The sequence below is a fragment of the Lepidothrix coronata genome, unplaced genomic scaffold, assembly GCF_001604755.1.
Source record: "Lepidothrix coronata isolate B3197 unplaced genomic scaffold, Lepidothrix_coronata-1.0 Scaffold35, whole genome shotgun sequence".
Taxonomy (NCBI): domain Eukaryota; kingdom Metazoa; phylum Chordata; class Aves; order Passeriformes; family Pipridae; genus Lepidothrix; species Lepidothrix coronata.
In genome coordinates, this window is record NW_016690215.1 from 4611219 (window position 1) to 4636905 (window position 25687).

Consider the following 25687-nt stretch of genomic DNA (forward strand, 5'->3'; position numbering starts at 1 on the left):
TTCTTTTTCTTTTTCTTTTTCTTTTTCTTTTTCTTTTTCTTTTTCTTTTTCTTTTTCTTTCTCTTTTTCTTTTTCTTTTTCTTTTTCTTTTTCACCCAGACCTCTGTCCAAGGAGGGGTGAAAGAAGCTGGGAGCCTGGTCTGGGAAAAAGAGAGGCTATTAGGGAGGGATGAGATAGAGGACTATCAAGGGAGTAACAATGAGAGAGTAAGAAACAATTGTTGATTTTCTTAGATAAAATTAACTGAAAACATTTGCAGAACAAACGGGGGGATTGGCCATACAAAAAAACACGTGGTGGAGCTATAGATCTCCTCTTGCCCTGCTCATGAATGCCGTGGATGCTGAGAATTTGCATGGTTACCCAGATGTCCAGGCCCTGAGGGCACCACCAGCACTTACAGTCCCATGGCAACTGCCTGGGGCTCCCCTGACCCTGTCCCAGGACCCGTGACCAATATCAGCCCCCTGTGCTGCCAGTCCCTGCCCCAGGGATGCCCTAATCCAAACATCTGGTCTTATGCTCTTATGTACTGAGGCACTATCAGTGAGAAACTGTTAGTGAATTCAAGTCATATAGGCCTGCTGGATAAACTGGGTGAGAGGAAGGCTTGGTTTCACCAAAACCAAGGAATATATAACTCAAAAGAACCAGGGATAGCAAAGGTAGAGAATGGATCTATTTAGTTCTAGGACCTTGCTTCCATCACCTTTAAAGAATATGTCCCAATAGACCAACTGGTAGATAGAATTTTTCATGTGTTTTTTTCTGTTCCTGCAAGAAAAATGAGCAATTTGTTTGGTTTGGATGGAACCATTTGGGGTTGGTTTTGTTTGCTTTCTTGGCTGAGAAATAATAAAAGTAATTATAGCTTGAAAGACAAGCAAAGCTTCTTAATCTTTGCTCTACGAGGAAAAGAATTTGTGTAGGGCATTTGGATGACTGAAAAAAATCATGGATCTGTGAGCAAAGCCACTCCCTTCTGGAGGTCACTGGAAAAAGATACTGAGTTGGTACTTCCAGAGCCTGAGCAGTGCTCTGCCTTTACTATGGGACAAACAAATAGATGTAACTCCACTGATGATGGGATGTGGTCAAACCCTGTGCTCACCACGTCTGATTAGCTGAGGAGCAGAAATACATTTGGCATCTATTCTGAACTGATGGAGTTATTTCAGAAAGGGATGTCTGTAGTTCTCATTGAGGAGACTTGGAAAGGCAGAGGTTCAGCCTACCAACTACAGGAAAAATTATATATAAACAGCTGGAAGGGACAAAGAGTTTGTCAGTCTCAGTCCCCATGCTTGGCAGGAGAGTGAAAAAGGTAAGTCATGCACAGGGGTGACACGCCTTCAGTGAGGACCGAAGAGAGCAAAGCAGCTGCTGGGAGCTTTGCCCCATGCAGAAATTCCTAACACCAACTGTTCCTGTTTTGGTACAATTATTTAATCAGAGACAAAACCAACACAATACCATTTCTGCAAAATAAGTTAATAAAAAGAGCAGTTTCAATGACAATGAGACAACCCTATACTTGTCATATCCATAAGATCTTTCCAGGGTCTGTGTGAACCTTCATGATTCAGAGTCAGCACGCTTTCATGAGACAAAGAGCTGCTTTAACTGCTACCACTGCATTTTATAGACCACAAAAAGAAAAGCTCTAAGGATTTCAAAAGCCCCAGACTCGGCAGAGACTCCACAGTTTAATTTGTGAAGTGAGACAGCTGACAGATTAAAAACTCAATTTTTACTTCACAGGCACTAAAGCCATGAGTCTAGTGCTGTGTCTCTTGAATCAGTGATGATTAATGAGTTTCAATCCCATCAAAAATGCAAAGGAAAGTAGTTCAGAAAGGAAAGGTTTCACCTGACATAGAAAAGAGACAAGACCTTGTTGCACAGTGACATGAGCCAGGTATTCTCCAGCACTCAGGTAGGGCTGGGGTAAGGGTTACAGTGTTAAATCAGGATATAAGAATTTTAAACATTTCTCTTCCCAGTAATAGTTCACTGCTGTCATTTTAAGGAAAAGTGGACTCCCCTAGGCATCTTAGAGAGCACTTTTGCATCAAATGTTGCCTCTGTGAATGAAAGAGAATATCCCTTGGAGCAGCGAGCTGAGCTATGTGTCAAGGAAAGACAAATAATTGCTTGATATGCATAGAAATAACTCTCAGGAATTTTTATCCAAAGCCAGAAGGGTTCAGGCTGGAACTGCAGGGCAAGGTATTTTCCATTTTGACAAATGCAGTGCATGTGTTAAGCAAGAAAAAGTGGCTTTGGAAGCATCAAGTCTCAGACCTGTGGCTCTCAAGAACATAGGTCAGAGGAGAATTGAGCATATCCCGATTTAGGCGTGGAAGCCTTCTCTTTGGCACTACTAACTTGCTATTTTGCATCCAGTTTTTCTCATTTTGCTAAGCTAGTAAAGTAAAATTAATTTCCTTCTCAAGTCACCTCGAAACAAATTCATGTCAGTGGACAGCAAGAGGACATTTTCTGCATACTCCGAAAAGCTGTATGTTACACTTATTGGATTAGGATGTCTGTGGTTTCCAGGTAAGAGAAAATATGAAATTACAAGAAATGGGCAGTGCAGTTGTGGACCTTTGCACAAATGCAAAATGAAGAACTGAGTCCTGGTCCATGTCTGATCCCACCTCAACTGCTGTAGAGCCAAAACAACTTTGCAATGATTTGTTGCATCAGATATATTTCAATTAAAAAAAAGATCATTTTCTGTTGTTTTATTCTGTTGAGGTGTTGGTTGTTTAGTTTCAGTTTTCATAAGCGGCTCTGTATCCAGCAGAAGCAATATCATGTAAAGTGATTTGTTGGCACTGCCCTCTCTCTGTCAGCCAGATTCTGTGGGCAGGGACTCCCAGAGATGCATCTGATGGAGAGGGAATTACTGCCCTTCCACATCTCTTCAGCCCCACAGTGTACCCAACTGACAGACACCTGTTGGATTTATGACCATACAGGGATCTCCACACCCTCACATCCAGTAAAGGGTTCCTGTAGTGTAGACACACACAATGGCACCCAGAACATTACAGGTGCCTTTTGCCAAGGCAGCAGAGGAAACTAATTGATGAAAATCAGTTTAAAAAAAAAAAACAAAAACAAACAACCAAATCGAAACAAACTTTAGTTTAGACAGGGACCATCTTAATTCACATCTTTTCCTACTCTATGTAATCTCTGTCTCCTTTTCACTAACCCCCAAGTGAGCAGAAAAGAAATTACCAGAGTCCAGCTCCACCTTAAAACATCAGCAAAATGCAATATTTGCAGAGTATTTGCATTTTAGTCTTATCTTTGTTATTGTTCTATTTAAAAGAACTATTCTGTACACTACCACTTGTATGCAGGATTGCAAACAGTCAGAATTCAGTCCAAAATTCCACAGTATCAGACAATCCACAAAATTAGGCCCATCATTTAAAAAACAAGTGAAAAACAAACAAAAGAGTATAAACCATTTATTTTTGAAAAAATAACCTACAAAATTGAAACTTAATTACTGTTAAACTGCTATTAGAACAACAGGAAAGAATCTGATAAAATATATTCCTGACAATCACTCAAGTAATGCATTACATTTTGAATGGTTTCAAATATAGAAAAAAAATTCAAACCTCACCTTCAATGAGCTTATTCAGTTTGCACCTTGTACAACTTTTACAGTTTATAACTGGATAAGTGTTGATGCATAAAGCTATAATTCACCAGTGTTGATCACAGTTTATATGAAAATAAATAAGCAAATATGCCGAGATGATACAAGCTGAGCATACAGAATTCATCCTAATTACACTTGGCCAGAGAAAATTCAAGTAAACAGTGTCATATCATGAAATTTCCAGAAGAAAATCAAATTGGAAGCAACACTCTCATCACATTCTCAGAGCAGTTTTCTTCTGATATTAGCATTACTCCTATAAACCCATTGGCTGAAGTTACAAAATAAGATGTCTAAAGGTAAAAGATAAAATTGGTATGTAAAAAGAATGTTTCTCCATCATCTCAAATATAATAAGATGAATCTTCAGCTTTCCAATGTGTCACCAAAGCAAGGATTCTTCACACTTTAATCTTCAATATTTAAGGACTGGTTCATTGTCCGTTCCCAGCCTGTTCAGCTTAAACAGAGGATTTGGCTTAAGATGCTGATTTTAGAAGGATCCACCTTTCCCATTCAAGATGCCTTTATTTTCATGAATAGGTTTATTCAGCCTTCATCATGAATAGGTTTATTCTATTCAACCTCTGCAAAGACAGATGTCTATTTCCCCAGCAGGAGGGAAATAATTTAGAAGGCCATCTTAAACCAACCAGTTAATTTTTACATGGCTCAAATATGTGTGATGAATTGGGTCAGATAAATGAACATTTCCAGGTGTCTCTATCACCAGAGTAGCTACAGACATAACTGGTTTTGTCATTTTGTCCCATTAGGGTATGATTTAGTGTCCCACAAAACCAACAGAACTGTGCTGCGTTTGATCAGCACAAAGGAATCAAATATCATACTGGATACCTACAGCCAGCAGTCATGTTGTCCAGACAAGGATTTGAATTGTAATTTACATCAAATACCAGCATCCAAGGTAGCATTTGATCCCTCCTCTTTAACTTCCCATATGTGAAAGGAAGGCTGGCACCACACACTGGCACAGTGGTAAACATCAAAATAAGCTTTGGTGTGTCTGAAGGCTGCCAGTCTCTCCACTTATGAGATGAGGACTCTGCATATGTCATTGCCAGTGTTAACGATGTCATCACACTTTTTGCACACCCAGTCCACCCTTAACAGTGCTCCACAGTGAAATGAAAAACAAAAGGATCTCCAGAAGCACCAAAGTGCATGGCCTGCCCCTCCAACACAGGGAATATGTGGCGGCAACCCATCATGGGAGGCAGTGGGTACACTGTTGCTCTCAGGCAATGCAGATGCACCGTGGTTCACAGCTCAAGAAGGAACAGGGCAAGCTCAAGAGGGAAGAAGAGTTGGAGTCTCCTCATCCTTGCTCCCACAAGTATCAGGCAGCTGATGTTTCCAGGGGAGCACCCAAGAGAGCATGGAGTGGTCATAACTTCTCTTTGGTTTGTGGCAGCAGGACCTGTTTCTGAAAGGAAAAGAAAAATGCCCAGTGTTAAAAGTTTAGCTGGAGGGAATATGTGTTCTTATGACCTCAGTGGAATAAGAACCACATATATCATACACTGAGTCAGCTGCTCAGCAACTGAACAGGGGGCAGAAATTGTCCACTATTTTTTTATTTTGGAATGGATTTTAATTTCGGTATTTTCATTGTTTGTTTTATGACCACACATTGGAGGTGTTATTATTACCACTCCCATGGAAAATTCTATGAGGTAGCAACTCTCCAAGAAAAAAAGATTATCTCACTCCTAAGATGATCTCTTTTCTTGGGTGGGGAAGGGGGATAGAAGCTGTTGTTTTTCTGATGCATGCTGAAAAATGCTTAGGAAATATCACCTAATTTTCAGGGCAAAAAAGGGAGGCACTTGATGTCTGCAACTGATAGCCTGTTAGCCTGTGTCCTTGAAAAATAATATGCTACAAGGACAAAATGTGTAGTTCTGAAGTGTAGCTCTTTTATGTCTCAAAGTATCAGGAATAAGTGATTTTAATGGATGATTAAAAACTCTGCCCTCACTATTATTGCACTGTAGGAAGCTGCCATCAGCACTGACCTACTTGCTGTCATGGCAGAAATGCCTATTTCAGATGCTGGCCTAAATGCAGATGATTGTTGGTTGGTGCTTATCTGTCTGCAGTGTGATATCCTTAGAAAATAAATAACTTCTGCCAGAGGGCCTCTCTTGTTTGGTTCAGTTCGGTTCTCTTTCCTTACCTGTACACTGGTGCGGGTTCAGCCCTCACAGATGATAGGCTCGTGAGCTCTGCTTACTCTTTAGTGTGCTTAACACATGAGTGAAGTGCTGTTAGTGCTGGACTGGGGGTTGTCAACCACGAGACCACTGAAACTGTGCCAGAGAATCAAATCTGTTTTAAAATGTTAATTTTCTATGCTTTCAAGGGGGTTCTCAAGTTACATTTCCAAGATTCACCATGCAACCATGCAGGATTGTTTCTTTCCAAATTATGGATTTGGTGGGAGTGGCGGCAGTGAGGACTGAGCAAGTCAGTCAGTCCTGTGCTTCTTGGACCCAGGCTTTACTAGAGATCAGAAATTGCCATAATTTAACATTGCAGACACTAGCAACACTAGTGATGAAAAAAGAGTCAACAAACCTTGCTGTGTTGTTAAAGGCACCATTTTGAATATTAAAGGCTCAAATGTGGAGAAGGAAATGTTTCAGCTCATCTGGGAGGAGAAGTCCAGTTATTTTTTGATGTTGCTTGTATCCAAAGCACCTCCTGATGCACAGGCGGCACAGCTGCATCAAGGACAGTGGCCCTGTAGAAAGAGGCATGGAAAAAGTTACATACGTGGCTTTACAGTGTCAAAATTATAAAACTGAAACAGTAGCTGTGCATCACTGATCTCTCCATCTCTTGCAACCCACCTCTCACCAGGTTTTTACATTCAGCAGTGAAAAGCCAAACCTTCACCCACCAAAGGACATCAGCCAACCAGCACTCCAGTCCATGACTAATCCACTCCGTCATTATACAGCTGCAATTAGCATCAACAGCATCAGCCTTTCCTTTTAAGATGATCGAGTGTGAAGCAGTTTGTGTTGTCTATGATTGATACTACCTTAAAAGTCCTTCCTTCCCTCGCTTTCCCTGTGAGATCCAAATTTTCAGTCCACTACTTTTTTGAGATGTAATTCATAACAGTGACAAACACATAGCAAAAGAAACACTATATAATTCTTTATTTAAACTTCCAGATTAACTGGTCCCATGTTGATAAATGCAAGCCTTGCTGAAGAATCTTTGTCACTTTTTTAAAAATCTAAGTATAATACACTTATTTTACACCCATAATACACTTGTTTGGGTCACTTATCTTTTTCAGGAAGAGGTAGATCCTATGTGAAGTTTTAACTATTGTACCTGTCAGTGTTTATCCCCCCAGGGCATCATTTGCACAGAGGCCACAGTGTGGAGGGTGGCAGAGGACTGTGGGAGTGCAGGTAAGAAAGACAGGCATGGATGTGGGGGCTGGATGCTGGGACTGGGGAGGAGATTAGAAGAGACACTGCAGAAAGCAAGACGGAGGTAAGTGAGCTGGGAGGGGACAGTTTAGGTGCCACTCGCCCATGCCTGCCTGCCTGGCAGCTGAGATAGCCATGCTCTGAGAGCTGAAGTGTTGGTGCCGGTAGAGGAGTGCTGTGCAGTGGGAAGGAAGGGAGGCTACAGCAAAAATGCAGTGAGGTCGCAGCTTTGATCACCTTTTGAGACTTCCCTTATGCAGGACACCACATTTCAAACAGCTCTCTAAGGCTGAAAACTGCTGTGCTACCAAAAGACTGCAAAGGGCTGCACCCTTCTGCTAGGTGTCAGCATGTGACTTAGTTACCCTGTTCTTGGGTACAAAACAAGGCAAGCCGATATGGGGCAAGTTAAACTGACTGTTGCACTATAACACTGCATTTGTACTTCACCACTCTGATCCCAAAGATAAATGTGACTATGAACCTCACATTTAAAAAAAAAAAAAAAGCTTCCATTAAAAGAAAAAGCAACCAAACCCAAAACATGAAGACTTATCATAACACAAGCCATGACACTACACTGGAAAATATTTAGGAAGCACAAGCATACTCTTCAAAAACACAGCACATTTTCTGGATCATTAGCTCTCACCCACACGTAGGACCCTCCCTACAATGCAAGGAGAGTGTGAGGTGTTCCAGAAGCATGGTGAAGGTGTGGGAAGGGAAACCACAACATGTACCACATCTGCTCTGGGAAGGCAACTGGGTCAGCACACTCACCAGCTTGTCTCTGTTGGCAAAACACACTCCCTGCAGCCTGCCCAGCCATGGGCTGGGGGGCTCCTGTTCCCCAGCATCTGGGGTGTGGGGGGGAGAGGAGCCATGCTTGGGGGCAGGGCAGGGGAGAATCAGCTGGTGCTGAGGGGTCGTGAGGCTGGTGGGGTGAATGATCCCTACAGCACATTTCCAAACCTCTGTGTGAAACAAGACGGGTAGTATTTGCACCACTCTCCAGATTGCATTCAGCTGGCCAAAGAAGTCAGATATCAGCTGTCCTTCAGCCATGACCCTACTCAGAGAAGGGCATGTTGGAGAACATCAGCAAAACACTATTCCACAGAAAATATCCATTCAGGCATTTATTGTTTCTGATTTTGATTGCTGAGTTTCACTTAAAAAAGTTCCTTACTGCCTGAGCTGTCAGCAGAGTTTCTCGGGCCAGCTCCACAGGGTGTGCCTGTTTTTCTATCTCAAATAAACAGGACACACACAGTGCCATGGGAGTCAGGAGTCAAGCAGAGCAAGGGTTGGAACTCAGAAAGATCACTGCTCTGTGCACCATAGATTAGGCTGGGAAACCAAATATCCGTTGCTCATGCATAACATGGACAGCGCAGTTGCTTCCATGCTATTATTTTCCTGTTACTATTTCAAGCAGGGCTTGATTCATCATTTTGTTATTCCAGTTCTACCTTGGTGTAAATTTCTCCATGGCAACAATCACATCAACATGTAACTGGTATAATAAAGTCATGGACCACACCATCATCAACTTGTTTAAAACATTGAAAATCCAGATTATTTAGTAATGTGTATAGCTTGATGATTGAGAGAAAATCTAAAGAAGACAAGTATACAAAAATAAGCAGACACCGGAGACCTTAGTCTCATTTCCCTCAAGAATGGCAAGTAACATTTCTCTCCATAATTAATTAAAGAGTTCATAATCAATAAAATAAAATTATCTGGAACTATTTAATTTACATATACAAAATAAATACTTCCTAAAGTTTATGATTATACTGCTGGATTATTCAGCATGTAGTGTTGGCCTTTAAAAAAAGCCTAGTGTTTAAATGTATATAAATATATATATTCATTATATCATTCCTGCGCAGTTTTCCTTAATGCCCACCCAAAAAAAGTAAAATAATATAGTCTTTCATTTTAAAGATACTTTTGCATCTGTGTAAGAACTTGGCCCAAGAATCAAAGTTTAGCACAAAGAACTAAAAAATAAGTTCTTCGATATACTTTTTTTATTATCACATGCATTAAAATTTTTCTGGTTGCAAATTTGCATTTATACGTTTGTGCTGAGACCAATATCCAGCGCAAAACTGACTGTATAACCAAAGATGCCAGTCCTCGCACTCACTGGTTATCCTCAACTCCCATCAGAGGTGGTTTGCTGCCTGCATTTGCTCCAGAGAACACTCCTGGCTCTACTCCCATCTCAGACACAAAGGAACTGGGAGATCCTCCCTAACTTCACTGGTTTATGTAATGAGAAAAAGCTACCATTAATTTCTAAGGAGTGTTTTGCTTGTTTTTTTCACCCTAAACACTATTACTCATTATATTGCAAGCTCCATAAGATTGCTCCCCAATGCAGTAGATTCACAATCCAAAGGTTCAAGATGGGTTATTATTCTTACCATAACCACTGTTAGAGAGCCACTATATTCTGGCACTAGAAAACATAGTGTCCCTATGCCAGGGAACAGGGGCAAGCTTAGTTATTCAAGGTTTTTTGGTGTAAGTAGCCTGGAGTAGCATAGCCTTTTGCAAAAGTCTGCATAGTTTTTCCCTAAATAAAACAAGAACTAAGGGGCACCTTCTCTCTGCAGGAATAGTTGGCCCACAGGACTGCCAGGTGGGACCAGCTCCATCGGCCTCTTGTTATCAGCGTTCTTCACCCAAATGTCTGCTCCAAAGTCCATCAGCAGCGTCACCAGCTCCACATTGCAATTCCTGGCAGCCACGTGCAGAGGGGAGTCCAGGCCTTTGCCAATGTTCACATTTGCTCCTGAACACCAACAGATGACAAAGAATAATGTCAAAGAATAATGACTATACAGTAGCTTATTTCCATTTACTGTACTTGCTGCTACTGCTCCGAATAACACATAAATGATGTAGCACCCAGGTAGAGGTGGACTGCTTTATGCTTGGGCTTGGTACTACAACTTGCACATGCACAACTCACAGTGGTTGAGGAGCAGTGGGGTTGTGACTAAGAAAATGATCCCAGAGGAATGGTACATGAGGAAGTCCTTCATCCACAGCCCAGCTCGTGGATATCTTGAAGCAGGACAAAGGTATAGTTCCACCTATGTCCCACCTTTACTCCCCATCCCTCAATATACATGCAAGGTTTCAACGTGCTCTGTACTGGAGGCTTAAGCTGGTGGAATCCCCAAATGCCAAAGTATCTATTGGGTAAAAAATGTAAAGATGGAAAAGTTCTAGAGGTCCTTGGTAGAAGAGGGTATAAGCATCCCTGATGAGAATTCCCCCATTTGTTACTCTGGAATAATGGTTCCTAAAACACCTTAAGAAGGGTGAGCTGCAGAGCTAATTCAAAACCATTTATAATGTTTTTATAGTACACATTCCTATATATAGGAGGCAGCAAAAAATAAACTATCAGAAAAAAAGAAAATAGCAGCAAACATTTAATATTTAGATTAAGTTATATTTGACTTCTTGAGAAAAGAGGTCCAGACACCATCAGTCATGTGAAATACAGAATCAACTATCATTTTGTTGGAAGCTGTAAAGCTTAGCTCCTGGCTCAAGAAGATCTTGGTCACCCTACTACCACATTCAACCCAGGACTGCCATTAGGAGTGAAACCTCTCCAGGTCCCAAGGCAGGAGGGTCTCTAAGTCTTTGAGGCAAAGATAATCCAAAGACAGCTGTTGCAGGAAACAAAAGTACACCGTTCTTTATTTTTATTTTTACCTGACTCGAGCAGCTTCTTGGCACAGTTCACTTGCTGGTTATCACAAGCTACATAAAGTGGAGTACCCAGATGCTTGATGTTGTGATCTATATTTAGCCCACGGAATACAAGGAGTTCAACACATTGCACATGACCTTAAAAGGGATAAAGGAAGAGTCAACTCAGAGAGATGAGACTTTTTTTTTCCCAGCAAATTCTCTGTTGCAGTGGTGAAGTTTGGCAAAGATTCAATGTTTTGTCAAGAGGTTGTAGTGTAATACTTTTATCCATTCCAGTGTATCCAGCCTGGAGAACAGGAGCTGCAAAGCCACACTCAGCAAAACAGGCTAAAGGCCTCATATTTTATCTGATTTTATCTGATTCATTTCAGATGTCTACTGAAGATGAGATTAATCCCTCTGTGTTTCTCTCCACTGCTTTTGAGGATAGTTAGACTTCTCCTTCAAATGTCCACGTTTTAGGCGGCTGACTTGGATAATGCATTCCCTTCCGGGTGTCACCATGTGAGCTCAGAAGATCTGACGCTGAGCTGACCTGCCCTTGATGAGCAGTAGGGGTGGAAAGAACTGCACCCCTCATGATAAGACCAACTAGCAAGGCATTTTACATGACTCAAACTGAGAAAATTATTTTTATCTCTCTCTTCTACCTCAACACATTGCTAGCAACTTGGAAAAGAGGGCTGATGCCTGTGAGGTTACCTCTCTTAGCAGCTTCATGGATGGGGGATGCCAAGTCACAGGGTGGGTGTAGGCTGGCTCCATGCTTCAGCAATAAATTCAAGCAAGCCACACTGCCACTGACACAAGCACTGAATAAAGGAGTGTGCCAGTCAACAGTCACTCCATTCACCTGGGGGAAAATAACTCAATCAGGCATTTTATTTGTCTTCTTGTTATTTCAAAATTGATGACAATTATCCAGTTTCTCATAAGGTAATAGGGTTCTCAATACATTTTATTTAATTCCGTGCCAAAACTCCCTGGTGCTTCTGAAGATTATTAATTTTTAATTAACATGATCATTAAAAATATATTTTTTAAATTGCACCTAAGCCTCTCCTGCAAAATATATATTTACTCAGTGCCACTCCAGGGTCTCTTGGGAGTTATCAAGTTAAATGTGTGCCCATTTCTCAGTCATCTCAGCTGAAACACACCTGCCCAAAGCTCTCTCCTGAAATTGTGCATTTCTGGCTGAAAGTGTGCAGCACTCCCCTTCTTTTACTTTTTTTACATATTTTTTTTTTAAATTTTAAACTAAAAGGTAATATATGTGTGAGTCAACTTTGACATTAGCTTCAAAAGTAGTGACCATGAGACACTATTTCCCCATTTTACTTGCATGTTGTTTTCATTTTCTTTCCATTTTATTATCAGTTGATCCCAGCAGTCCTACACCTCTACTCGAGACTCTGCATGTTGATACCAATGAGATTAATGTGTGCACAAAATAAAATACACCCTTAACTGCTGAGAGATTATAAATCCTTTGCAAGATGAACTTCCCCTTGTTCCTGTAAATTATGAGAACATTGCATCTTCATCTAAAGAACATTAATACCTGTTGGCTATGTCCGTGCTTTCTGGCTTGCTATGTAAAGAAGTGCATTTTACGTAAGTACCTTAAGCAGAGGTAAGTACAGAGTGCAAATCACAGTGATATGCTGCCATGGCATCACTTAGCATTAAAATGTGGTAATACAACATACTAACACTAGAGACAACGGCCTGTCCATCATGTACTCACCTGAGCACCGTGTTTTAATAGGACACTGGCACAAGCAGCATGACCCCCTAGGCAGGCTTCATGGAGAGGAGACACCTGGTCAGCTGTAACAAGGTTAACATCACTCCCCTGATAAGATAACAGAAAAAATCATTACAACCAGTTACCAAAAGGCCCATACAAAACAACAATAGCAACAACAACCCCTTTCTGGATTTAAAGTTGTATGTAATCAGACTTCCTCAACTGCCTGTAGCTTCTTATCTCAAAAAGTAAGCAGATACTTGTGATGCTTTGGCTGGAGTGGATACTGGCACAGCATACAAGAGGTCTTTTCTTCTACACACTGCTAATCAGCACAGAAAGCTGTAATGGACTGTCCCATGGCACAGTACAGACATCCTGTTATGAACTGAGCATGATTTTTTTTCTAGCACACCATGAATAGCAAAATATGAAATAAATAATAATAATAAAAAATACAAAAAATTGCTACTAAAGCTCTTGGCAGGGCTGTGACTGCTGCCTTTTTATATCACTGCTTAAGCCTTCTGACCTCCTGCCCACTGAGTCTGCGGTTGTTTGACTGGGTCCAATCCAGAAACGCTCTTGAAGTGTTTTCTGCCCTTTGCAGCAAGGCACCCACTGAAGGAAAGCCAGTCCCTGTATTAGAAACCATTGGTTTCATTCTACAAGATCTTTAGTTTCTAGCAAGGGCTTCAGAAGGTTAAGCTGGAAGAGTCCAGTATCCTTTCCCTTTCCATCAACTCCTCCACTAGCTAAATTCAAGGATTTCAAAGAAATGGTGACATTCAGAAATCACTTCTCCCTAGTCCTATCCTTCTGCAGCAGCAGCAGGACCCCAGGATACCCTCGGGCACTTCAGAAACAAATGTGTGAGTGGATGAATTGAAACCTCAACACAAGTTGAGTCCAGAGCTGTCCCCCAAATGGGGCACCAAAAGCTGCTCACAGGCACAGGAGCTGCAGAGGGAATCCCTCAGCCATCCAGAGATCCTGGCAACAAGGCTCCCATTACTTGCACCAGAATTAAAGTATCACCCTGGATAGGTCAACGCATCATCAGCTTAGTGCACAGAGCTTGTGCTGGGCAAGGAACTGGGAAAAAAACCTGCTACATGGAAATTTCACTGCAGTCTGGTCAGCATGATTTTCTCACCCTGGAAGTTTCACAGTAAAGCACAGATCACATCCAACCACTGAACAAACCCAGCAGAGACCACAGCAGCCTGGTGGAGGAGTACCTGTTCAATGAGTTTCTTCACAGTAAGCAGACGCCCATGGATAGAGGCTTCATGTAGAGGAGACCAGTCTGAAACAAAGTCTGTATAAAAAGAAAGACAGGAAGAAGGCTAGGAACTCCATCAGCATACTTTACTTCAACTCTGTGACCTCTCTTCTATTTTATTTATTTGACCTGCCAGGCTTTCCTTGGAGCAGCTGCTGGGAGGGAGACATAAGAATGACTTCTCTCTGAGTGTGTTTTTAACTCATCCTGTGTTTGCACTGAGCAGCTGCACTCCCTTTCAGAAGACTGGAGAGGGATTTGCAGAATATCACCTGACTCTGGCTGAACTTGTCCCTCTCTTTCAATTATTTCCAGTGCCTTTGCTTTCATGAACTCATTACATTTTACCAATTAACTCAAAAGAACTTTTGAAGAGACTATGGCTGCCCAGACATTTACCCCTGCTCAGAACTGGGCTAGGGTCAGTACTTAGCAAGAGAAGGTAACAAAGTACAAAGAGGTAAATTGTGTTACCTATTAATTTTGCCTTTCAGTGTTCAGTGTTAGGTGGGAGTGGTGCATTATAAGTAATAACTGTGTTTTCTGTGTTATTGAAACCACAAAGTGAGGTACAAAACATATATACCATGTAAATATTAATAGAAGATCTTCAGTATTACAGATTTTATCACTCAGAGCCAGCTGACAGCAATAATCCCTCTGGGAGATATTTACCTCCTTCAGCATTCAACAACTCAGAACCCAGTGCCTGGTCTATGTCAATAGCCCAGGTTCCCCCTGGGAAGGAAGGGAAGCATTTCTAGAGGGCACTTTACCTAACTTCTTTTGGAAACACATTTTGCTGCTCTCTGAAGATGTCCCACTCTCCTTCCACTAACTACAGAGAAAACCCCAATGACTGATTTGCTGGATGAGTTGCTGAGGTTTTCAGGATTATACTAGACTACATATATGGAATGGAATGCTGAAGCCCACCTTCAGCAAAAAAATCCTAATAAGCCACCATAATTCTTTAAAATAACTTTTACAGATAAGGTGATAATGTCAGTGCTCATACAAGATTCACAGATCTTGTCTCAGGTATGACCATGCATGGGAGACCTGAACCTCTCACGACCAGTGTCTTGCCCCTTGTGACTATGCCATGGTGTGCTGTAAAGAGGTGATGACCAACTGTGTCAACCATCTCCCAGCCTGTTGGGCTATTGCTCTCTCACCTTCAAGGGTGGTCAGCAAAGGAGCACAAATTTAAACAAGATGAGATCTAGTATATTAAGGCTTAAAATGTGTCTGTAATTGAAAAATTCTGCACCTATGTAAATGGTGACATGAAGATGGTGGTATCTGAAATATGTTGTTCATCATACACAGAAATCTTTGCCTGCATAACTATGTTAGGTAGGGGGGGTGACTTTTGCTGGCATTGTGGCTGCAAAAAGTCTGCTATAGATTTATAGTTATTCTTGCAAGACTCTTTTAAAACTGTGCAATACACTTGTGTAGTTGTTCATATAGGCAAAAGGATATTTCTCCTATGACAATACAACATTTTGAGCCACTTCATGTCCACCCCAATGATTATAAGTACTTGAAATGAACAGAGGAATGAACTCAGGAGATCTGGGTGGTGTATATCAGTTCCCTGACCAACCTAGTGGCCTTCTGCAATGGAGTGACTACATCAGTGGACAAGGGAAGGGCTACAGATGTCATTTATCTGGACTTTTGTAAGACCTTTGACATGATTCTCCACGACATCCTTCTCTCTAAATTTGAGAGAGATGAATTTGATGGGTGAACTGTTTGGTGGATGAGGAGTTGATTGGATGGTCTCATTCAGTGGGTAGTGACCAATGGCTCAATGTCCCAATGAACATCAGTGACAAGTGGTGTTCCTCAGGGATCTGCACTGGGACCAGCGTTATTCAATGTCTTCATCAAGCCATAGAGAGAGGGACTGAGTGCACCCTTAACAAGTTTGCAGATGACATCTAGCTGAGTGGTGCAGTTGACACTCCTGAGGGATGGGATGCCATCCAGAGGGATCCAGACAAGCTCAAGAAGTAGGCCCATAAAAACCTCATGAGGTCCCACAAGGTCAAGTGCATCCAAGCTGCTGCATCTCAGCTGGGGCAACACCTGGTATCCATACAGGCTGGAGTATGTCAACCATATCCTGGTCTACATCAAAAACAGCATCACCAGCAGGTGATTCTGCCCCTATGCTCTCATGAGATCCCACCTGGAATACTGCATACAGCACTGGGGTTCTCAGCATGGGAAAGACACGGACCTGTGGGAGCAGGTCCACAGTAGAGCTTCAAAAATGATCAGAGGGATGGAGCACCTGTCCTCTAAGGAAAAGCTGTGAGATTCAGGATTGTTCAGCCTGGAGAAGGGAAGGCTCTGGGGAGACCTCACTGCAGCCTTTCAGTACTTAAATGGGCATATAAGAAAGATGAGGAGAAACTTTTTAGCAGGGCCTGTTGTGACAAGGAGACAAGGGGTAAAGGTTTTAAATGAAAAGGTTAGATTTTGACTAGATATAAGAAAGAAAATTCTTACATTGAGGGCGGTGAAATACTGGAGCAGGTTGCCCAGAGAGGAAACATTCAGGATCATGTTGGACAAGGCTCTGAGCATCTTGCTCTGGTGGAAGGTGTTCCTGCTCATTGCAGGGACATTAAAGGTATCTTCAAACCAAAACTATACTATGACTCCATGAATTAGCTTCTAAAGAAATGTGTAATTTTTGTTATTAGCTTCATTTGAGCTCTGCCTGCCTCCTTCTATGTTCCATGGGCCATGTCCCACAACAGACACATAGTTTCAATAAGTTCAGAAACATCCTTCTGCTTTAGCAGATGGACAGCCAATTCCAGAAGCTGCAGTTCTGGTCTCATAAGGGTAGCCAAACTGCTACAATTATTAAAGCACAGAATTAACTGATTAAAATAACTTTGCTCTAAAGTGATGTGTGTCAAATTGATGCTTATCTGGCTGTGCTGTTGTTCTTGCTTATCCTGCCTGTAATACAGTTGTTTGTGTTTCCAAGGTCTGTAAAAAGCTTTGTCCCATTTAGAAACTAATGCCATTGCCCAATTTGCATGAGTTGTAAGGGAAGTATGTTTATAGAAATTCTAAAAATCTAGATTGAAGAACAAGTTTTCTGAGCTGCAACTTGATCTTTTTTTGGCCACACAAATATAGGCAGGGGTTTGTGCAATCTACTGACTTGTTATATCATCATGTCAGCATTCTGGTTACAAAGAGGGATATATCTATGTGCAGATTTTATCCATTCAGCCCTTATTTGAGAAAATACAGGTTTCTACTGATACTAAAAAGAGCCAGATCATTTGTGGACTGACCATTAGCATGTAATTTTGCCAAGCTGTAACAATGAACTGAAAGATTGACCATATAAGCATCAAAAAGAAATGTTAGTGAAAAATAAAGAGGTATGTGTTAACACATCATAATCCAGCTGGGAGTTCTATACGGAGAGAAACCAAGAGTTTTATTCTAGATGGAAGTGGAGTGCTATGGAATTCTCCACACGAGCCTCGGATACCTTGCAAAGAGAGGTCTGATGACTGATGACTAATTGCCATGGCGTACTTCCAGATCTGCAGCCATGAACTGCATGGCCCCAAGCTGATGCCCCTCCTGCCCTATCTCCATCTGCAGCAAACACCTCCACCCTGAAGCAATACCAGGGAGGCAAGCCCTCCAGAAGGGAAGGCAAATTCCCCCAGCTTCTGCACCAAGGGCATCACCTTTTGGCAAAGAACAAAATTTCTGTTTTCTGTCTGCTCCCGGCCGGAATGTGTGTTTCTTGCCTGGAAGAGGAGGGAGGCTGCAGTGGATTTTCATATCTCACATCCCTCTTCTACACAGCACAGGAGGCACACTGTCAGTAATATAAATGATTAGTATTTATATTTGATTAAGGCCTAAGGAAATGCCAGTTCCAGCTGGCCATGGTCTTTCAAAATTCTGAACTAGTGACTTTTGGGAAAGTGTTCAAAACCTTCTGCCCTCTAAAGCTGCCTGTGAAGCAGCAGGACCAGTGAACATGGGTGACACATCGTGTTCACTGTATGTACTGCCACTGGAACAAGGATTTCTGATTGCCAAAATTATGTACAACTGCTCTTTCACAGAGAGACAAGATTTTTCATCCAAATTTGAAATTTACCCACCTTAGTCCACAGGCAAGCTGAGTCAGACCCCAGTCACAGAATCACAGAATCACAGAATCACAGAATCACACAATGTGCTGAGTTGGAAGCGGTATACCTTATGGGTATAAGGATCATCAAGTCCAACCTTTACCGCTGCACAGGACAGACCCAAGAGTCACACCATGTGCCTGAGAGTATCATCCAAACATTTCTTGAACTCTGTCAGACTTGGTGGTGTGATCACTTCCCTGGGAAGCCTGTTCCAGTGCCCAACCACCCTCTGGATGAAGAACCTTTTCCCAATATCCAACCTAAACCTCCCCTGATGTAATTTCAGGCCATTCCCTCGGGTCCTGTAACCAGAGAGAAGAAATCAGTGCCTGCCCCTCCTCTTCCTCTCATGAGGAAATTGTAACTGCACTGAGGTCTCCCCTCAGTCTCCTCTTCTCCAGCCTGAACAGACCAAGTGACCTCAGCCACTCCTCATATGGCTTCCACTCAGGGCCCTTCACCTTAAAGATGACAAGAAGGCAGTAGATGAAGCTTTCCTGGATTATAGTGAGACTTCTGATAGTGACCCTCACATCAGCCTTCTGGACAAGTGTCATGACCCACCAGTCAGGGGTATGATGTTTGTTGTAAATTCTTGTCAGTTTGAACAAATACACCAAATCATGTGTCAGGGAGATCTTGTGCTTTATTGTACAGTTGCCTTAATTCTGGAAACGAGCCCACTGTTTAGACTCAAAAAGTGCCGGCTAACACTTTACAATACACTTCTCAAAACAAGCCCTTCATTTTTACAATACATTCAATAAGCTCTCAACTCCCACAATAAACTTCTCAAAGGTTCTGGCTCACAAGCTACAACACACTTCCACAAGCTCCCACTCCCATAGCACACCTTGGTATGGAGTACAGGGTAGAATATGACAGCTGTATTTTGCCCAGACCAAGCAAGGGAGGAGAGAAAGAAAGGTGGAAAAGACAGAGAACATCATCAGTCCTTAGACCCTGCATTGTTTCTGCTGTGTGGATGGTCCAGATTGTTTTTCTGTTACCAAGACAGTAGTTCAGCATCTAGACATCCAAATCCCAATGGCTTTCAGTGGCATTGGGTCACCTAGCTTCCCTTTCACCGCAGGAAATTCCAGCCAGACCAGAGGTCACATTAAACCCCTGGTCATATTTGACTGCATTGCCATCATTTGGGCATGTGACACTGGCAGGGTGGTGTATACAGAGGGAGCTTTATAGTAATAACCACACAACCATGCAAATTCTGACTGCTCCCTGTGGACAACAGAGCTTTCACTGGATCTTTCTAGAGCACTGTTTTTTGTAATGATGGATGAAGTTACTTCTTCCAGCCTCTGACCACATGGAGGGCGTTGCACCCTCCGTGCCTGTCCCTGGCTGGTTTCCTTCCACGCTTGTCACGTGCGGTGCAGCTTGAAAGGGACTTTGAAGTCCTTTCAGTGAAGGTATGCTCTTGCATACATATTTGCAGACACAAAGGCACTACACAGAACAGCACTAAAAATGATATTTTTCATATGCAAAGACCATCCCTTAAAGTTTGTGATATATGTTGCCTGAGCCAAATACATTCTGGCTGGAAGTTGCCAGCAGAGCTTTTTGACAGGTGAACACAAGAGGAATGGACTGAACCCTGATTTTCAAAGGACCAAATTATCTGTGTCCAGCAGTGCACCATAGGGGATCCCCTCCTTCCAGCCTCCATTTTGCTGGAGCTCATCTCCAATGTGGTCCTGGTTCAATTCATACTGTTAATAACATCACTGTCCCTTCCCTCCCACTCCAGCCTCAGGATGCACACATATGACACACATGAGGAAAGGCAGACTACACAGCAGATAGACTGATCAACTGTGCATTGTGGTTTTATGGTCTTAACTTTCAATTTGGTATGAGTGGAAGCATCCTGAACAGCCCAGGAAAGGAGTGAGGACAGTGTGAAGTCACATTTTCTTAATTTGCCTCTTTCCCTCTACAGTCACCACTAGATGAAGGAGTAGCTTCATAGAAACAGCTATGTGGAACAGGACCAGCTAAACTGTTATGTGAAGTTATAAATTACTTGTCTTTTTTTCACCATACCATATTTTCAGTGGCTCTGGTCCAGACACAGAGCAGTGATTAGAGTGAGACCATTTGTCTGAATAACTGCTGTTATGTGACCACAACAGCATTGGTCACAACTGATCACAGTGCCATTGCAGAAGAACCCACCACGGTTGGTGGCTCAGCCTGGACAAAAACACTTAGGTTTGCTCATCTGAAAGAAAAGGAGAAATGATGCAACAAAGGAAAAAAAGAAAAAAAAAAAAAAAAAAAAAAAAAAAAAAAAAAAAAAAATTAAAATTAAAAATAAAAGAAAGAAAAAGAAAAGAACTGAGCCAGTGCTGAGAGCTTCCAGCTGGCACTAATTTAAGTCAAATATGCCACATTGCCACTTGTTTTTCAGTGTGCTGTGGTTCAAATGCTGCATTTGTTTCTGCTTGTACAAACTGCAGTAGTCAAATACCCTTTTCTATGATACACAAAAAAAACAACCAAAATTTCAGTATGGAGTAGAAATAGCTTTTTAAAAATCCTTTCCAAAGTGCAAAGGCATGACAGTATTTTGTGGGACTGATTGTGGACCTGTTGAAGCTGGACACAGGGAGCAGCACGACTGCAGCCTGACCCTGTCCTTTGCCGCCTCCGGCAGAGTTGAAGGCTTGTGGTGGGGTAGGAGCGTTACTTACCCCTCATCAGCGGGTTTGATGGAGACATTGCAGACGCCTGGCCTCCAACTGCTTGCAATTTGATGGCATTTTGATTTGTTCTCTCATCATCCATCTCAGCTCTGTCTGCCCAATTTCTGTTTTTTCACTTTGTGGTTGGTCTCCAGAGTTCAAATTCCATCGTCCCCGGTGAGCCCCCAGCGGTCAGAGTGATCTATGAAGCAGACTCAGCCCGCATGAGTCAAACAGACTTTGCAGCAGCCCGGGACATGGTGCCGGCAGCACTCCGTGCAGAAACTCGAGTACCTGGGTTGGGATTTAACGAAGCAGCTCCCTGACTGCCCTGGTCAGCAGCCAGCGATCCAGCAAAGCGAGAGATGTGCCTGATGTCACATCCTCTCCGACACGACACCCAATCGGGGCGCCCGCAGTCAGTTTTTATCAGGAAGGAAATTCTTAGTTTGCCAAAAAAACAAGACAGAAAGAGCTAGTTCAACTAGTTGAGCAAACTCTGCCTGCAGGGGATTTGCAAAGAAAACCCGCAGAGACACGAGTGCGCAGATCTGCACCGCTCCCCAGAAAGTTGTGTGCAGGAAACTTTGCTGTGCACCTCCCTGGACACAGCACGCTGTACAAAACCACCCATCTAGTCTGCCAAGCCCTAACAGGATGAAAGAAAGGGAGAGCTGATCGCCTGCTGCACAGCAGTGATCACTGCATATTCTACAGATATTGAAACCACATGTCTGGGGAGCTGCACTTCCCACTGGAGGCCCTGTGCTCTCTGTGTGGAGTGGAAATTGCAGCCCTATGTGGACTTGTGTCTATTTCCCCTCTTCAATTGATTTTACCGAGTTACAGTCATACCAGGAGTTTTGTATCTAAGCAGTGCCCTTTTATTTTTAAGCAATTTCTCAGTCTAAACAAACCATCATGACTCTACTAGCAAAAAAATCGCAATATTTGTTCAGGAGGACCTTCACCTCATTTCTCTGGGTCTGTTTGTTGAAGTTCTGTTCTCACAGATCATCTCTATTTGCACTTTTTTCTTTCCTAAATTTTTTCTTTTCCCATAAACAAGCACAAAATCCTGTTTCTGTCACTGAATATTTGCCCGTTTGTGTGCAAGTGCAATTAGGCAGAACTTCCATGCACATGTCTAAACCATGTAAACATTTCCGGTTTTGTTCTGTCTGGCTACTAAAGCAAAATCTGTGTTTGTGTGTGTGGGGATTCAAACTTGTTAAAGCTAGTCGGATTCTGAGCCTAAGAAATTTGGTTTCATTTTTATTCCTATCTGTAACACATGCAAGAGATCTGGAATTATATTTAGGATTTCTTTATCCATATCTTTAAAAATAATCAGCTATGTTAAAAGGTACAAGCAGCAGCTGAACATCATCCCCAAAACCTGCCAGTGGGAAATCTTTGAAAGCAAGGTGGGCACAAGCTGGTGCACAACTGCTGATGAGATATGGGTGAGGATAGGGCCAGCCCTTTCCATGGCTCTCCCTGCTGAAAATCTCTTGCCTCCTGGGTTTGGCCCCACATGCTAGATGCGAGCTGATACTTCAATCTGATTGGCAATTACATTTGTGTCCTAGCCATTGAAATTTCCACATTAGAACTGTTGTGGGAAAAATGTGTAAATGGAGAAAGTGGTGTAAGTATGAGTTTTGTTGATTAAAATGTAAAAGGAGTGGAAAAACTAATTTTCACCTTTGGTGTTACTTGAATTTAGTGGCTTGGTTGCCACATATGATGTATAATCATGTCTTTAGCAATATTACCAAAAATGTCAGCAATTCCACCACTAAAAGGAATCAGCATGTGCATCCAAATGTGCAATGATAGGGTTATAAGTGAAGATGTATTAGTTAAGAGCTTTAAATTCAACAATAGTAAGGAGGATTCTACAAGACAGAAACCCCTTACTGCCTAGTCACCCATGGACAGGGAGACTTCATGCTTTGACCAAGAGACCTGCTGACTGATAGAGTAATCACTTTCATAATTTGTTATTGGTTTCATATATTTTGGTCACACTGTTACACAAACCTGTGCTTTGACAGATGAGCTGTTCCCTGTTCTTCCTGGAGGCTTAAGGTTGCACAGAGCACCTAACAGAGCCAATGAGCCTGCATCCCTTCCCATGGAAGCAGATGTCCCTACCTTTCATCACCCTTTCTGAAAGGGAGGCCTCTGAGATCCCCACAACAGGCTGGTAACCCACAGGCATGCTTTATCCTGAGCTGTTGATGTCCTGATCCAGAACATGTGTTTGTATTTCATAGAGTAAATAGACATAGGGTTCAAAAAAGTAATTTCTTGTTTGATCACACTTGTCCTCTGCCAGTACTAGAGAGGAAGAGACCAGGACAAAGCTACAAAAACCACAAGATCCAATTGCCACATCCATTCCCTTAGAATTGCAGCTCCTTTCAGGGATACAGGACCACACTGTAATTTCACTCTTTGGACATGATTCCTCCTTTGGGTCATGGTGTGTTCCCAAATAACTGGACACCTGTCCCCTGGCTGGTCCTGAAGCCTTTGTTTAGTCACAGCATCTTCAGTTTCTGTCATGATTCTCCCATCTTTGTCCAGCCTGGACTGACAAACTGGAGTAAAGGGACCCTTACCTGGCATGTAGCCATTTCAAAATACACTTTGTCCTATCTTTGCACCCTAAAGGCCCTACAGACATAGACTGTGTTAAGAGGTTAGGTAGGACATTCAGAGAATTGATAAGTGATAAGATGAGATTATTATCTCTATGCACAGAGTGGAGCAGAGCCTACTTTTGAAAGAAATGCTGCAGTTCCTAGGACAGCATTGTTCAATCTCCCACATGCTTTGCCTGACCCCTTTACATTTCTACTCTTGCACAGATATCTTTGCAGGGTTAGGACAGTGCAGGGGGATGCCAGCACAGGTCCCTTTGACCATTAGGATTTAGGTGGGGCAGGGAGCTCTGCCCACATCAGGGATTTGTTTCATACTATGTGTATGTATATATATATGTATGTAACAAATTACATCTCCTACCTGTTTCACTTAAAACCAAGTTTCTCACATCACGTGGTAGAAAGACAGGAAAAGTACCTGCAAAGGGCCCTATTAGAAGTGAACACCTTTGCCAACACCCAGAAAAGTGCAGTTTTATCTGCACTTATTAGGGAACAAGATGGTCTACTTGGTTTCAAGCTGATCCCAAAGAACTGAAGGAAACAATGGCTCCTGCTCTCTCTTTTCGAATAGTATTGCCATCTCAGTTCCCAGGTTTTGCCACATCTGCAAATGCTTTTGTGGTCCTCACCCTTGGTGAGTAAGACCTTATTTTCAAATCACAGTTCCATAAATTTTTTTTCTCACAGTTTGTGAAAATGCAGGTTCCTTTGTTTCCCCACCCTTTGCATTTGTCCTGTGTGGAGCCCACCACAGCCTCTCTCTAGCACATGCACACCTTCTCGTTGAAGAATTATTTTCTGTTTGTCCAGATTTCATCTTTCAGCAATTTTCTGTGTCACATACATTAACAAGGTTGGTACTTTTTACAGTTGTAAGGAGTCTAGTTTTAAATTCTGCTAACTGAGTTTGTAGTAGAGGCACAAGAGGTAATTAATCACACAGAGAAAAGAGCAAAAAAGAAAGAAATATCTTATTTTTTATGAATTTCACCATTGCATTCCCTTCTATTTTTGTTGATTTTTCCCATAACAGTATGGGCAGTGAGGAAATCAGAATGTGAGGCTCCTAAGCCCTTCATTATAACACATGTAGTGGCTGAGAGAGCTGGGGTTGATCTGCATGAAGAGAAGGCTCTGGGGAGATCTTGTAGCAGCCTTCCAGTACCTAAAGGGGGCTTATAAAAAAGAGGGAGAGGGATGTTTTGCATGGGCAGATAGTGACAGGTAAAGGGGGAAAGGTTTTAAAGTTAAAGAGGGCAAGTTTAGATTAGATGTTAAGAAGAAATTCTTTACTCAGACTGTGGTGAAGCACTGGAAGAGGTTGCCCAGGAAGATTGTGGATATCTCATTCCTGGAAGTGTTCAAGGACAGGTTGGAGAAATCACTTTCCTATTATTCAAATGCAAACATCCTCAGTGGATAAAAGTGCACAGTAAAGTGGAACCTATGACACTTAATATTACTTTTTCTGTTTACAGCATATCTTATAAATGGAATCACCTTTTTGCATTCTTCTTCAAAAATGTTATTCTTGTAAGTAATTCAATGAAATGTTCTATTACCTTGATTTTTTTCTTCCACTTGCTAATCAGTTTTTTAATTGTGCACATCAATGGTATAACAATTTTTATTATTAATAGCATAAATATTCTGCAAAAGTGAAAATGCACTGCTGGTAAATCTGTCTTGGCAAGCAAATTCATCATTGGTTTCTGAGGATGAAAACCACAGAGTTAGAGAATATGTTTGGAAAATTGGACACAGAACGTAGGATTTGTTCAATTTAACTTTAGAATTAGAGCCAGAAATCTTAGCTTTTCCTCAGAGCTAATGAAGAAATATAGCCATTTTCAGACCATGATTCATCTTACCTGTTTTAGATGTTGGGCCTTTAGAGTAAGCCTTCACTAATTATAAAGGAACCTTAAATGAAGACCAAAGATGTAGGTGTGTACATATAATCAGCTGAAACCCACCTTAAAAACATGGCTAAATTCACAGCCAAATGTCCCAGCTCTGATCACCCCTCAGTGCTGTCATACACTTTGTTCTGCACAGCCTGCGGGTGCCTCAGGGTGAAACATCTTCAGTGCAGATGAAGGCCAGCATTGTCCAATGCCTGAACCGCCAGACCTTGACTTTGGAGTGC

The 25687-nt window shown here is 42.1% G+C and overlaps 1 protein-coding gene across 1 annotated transcript; it reads right to left on the minus strand.

The window, feature by feature from the left end:
* Positions 1-3207: 3207 nt before the first annotated feature.
* Positions 3208-21259, minus strand: ASB9 (ankyrin repeat and SOCS box containing 9). Its single transcript, XM_017812369.1, has 8 exons — positions 20870-21259; positions 13907-13986; positions 12663-12770; positions 11615-11765; positions 10913-11047; positions 9783-9974; positions 6291-6456; positions 3208-5136 (listed from the first exon to the last, which is right to left on the minus strand). The coding sequence occupies exons 1-7, from the start codon at positions 20961-20963 to the stop codon at positions 6332-6334; spliced, it is 885 nt and encodes a 294-aa protein (XP_017667858.1). The 5' UTR covers positions 20964-21259; the 3' UTR covers positions 3208-5136; positions 6291-6331.
* Between the last annotated feature and the right edge of the window lie 4428 nt (positions 21260-25687).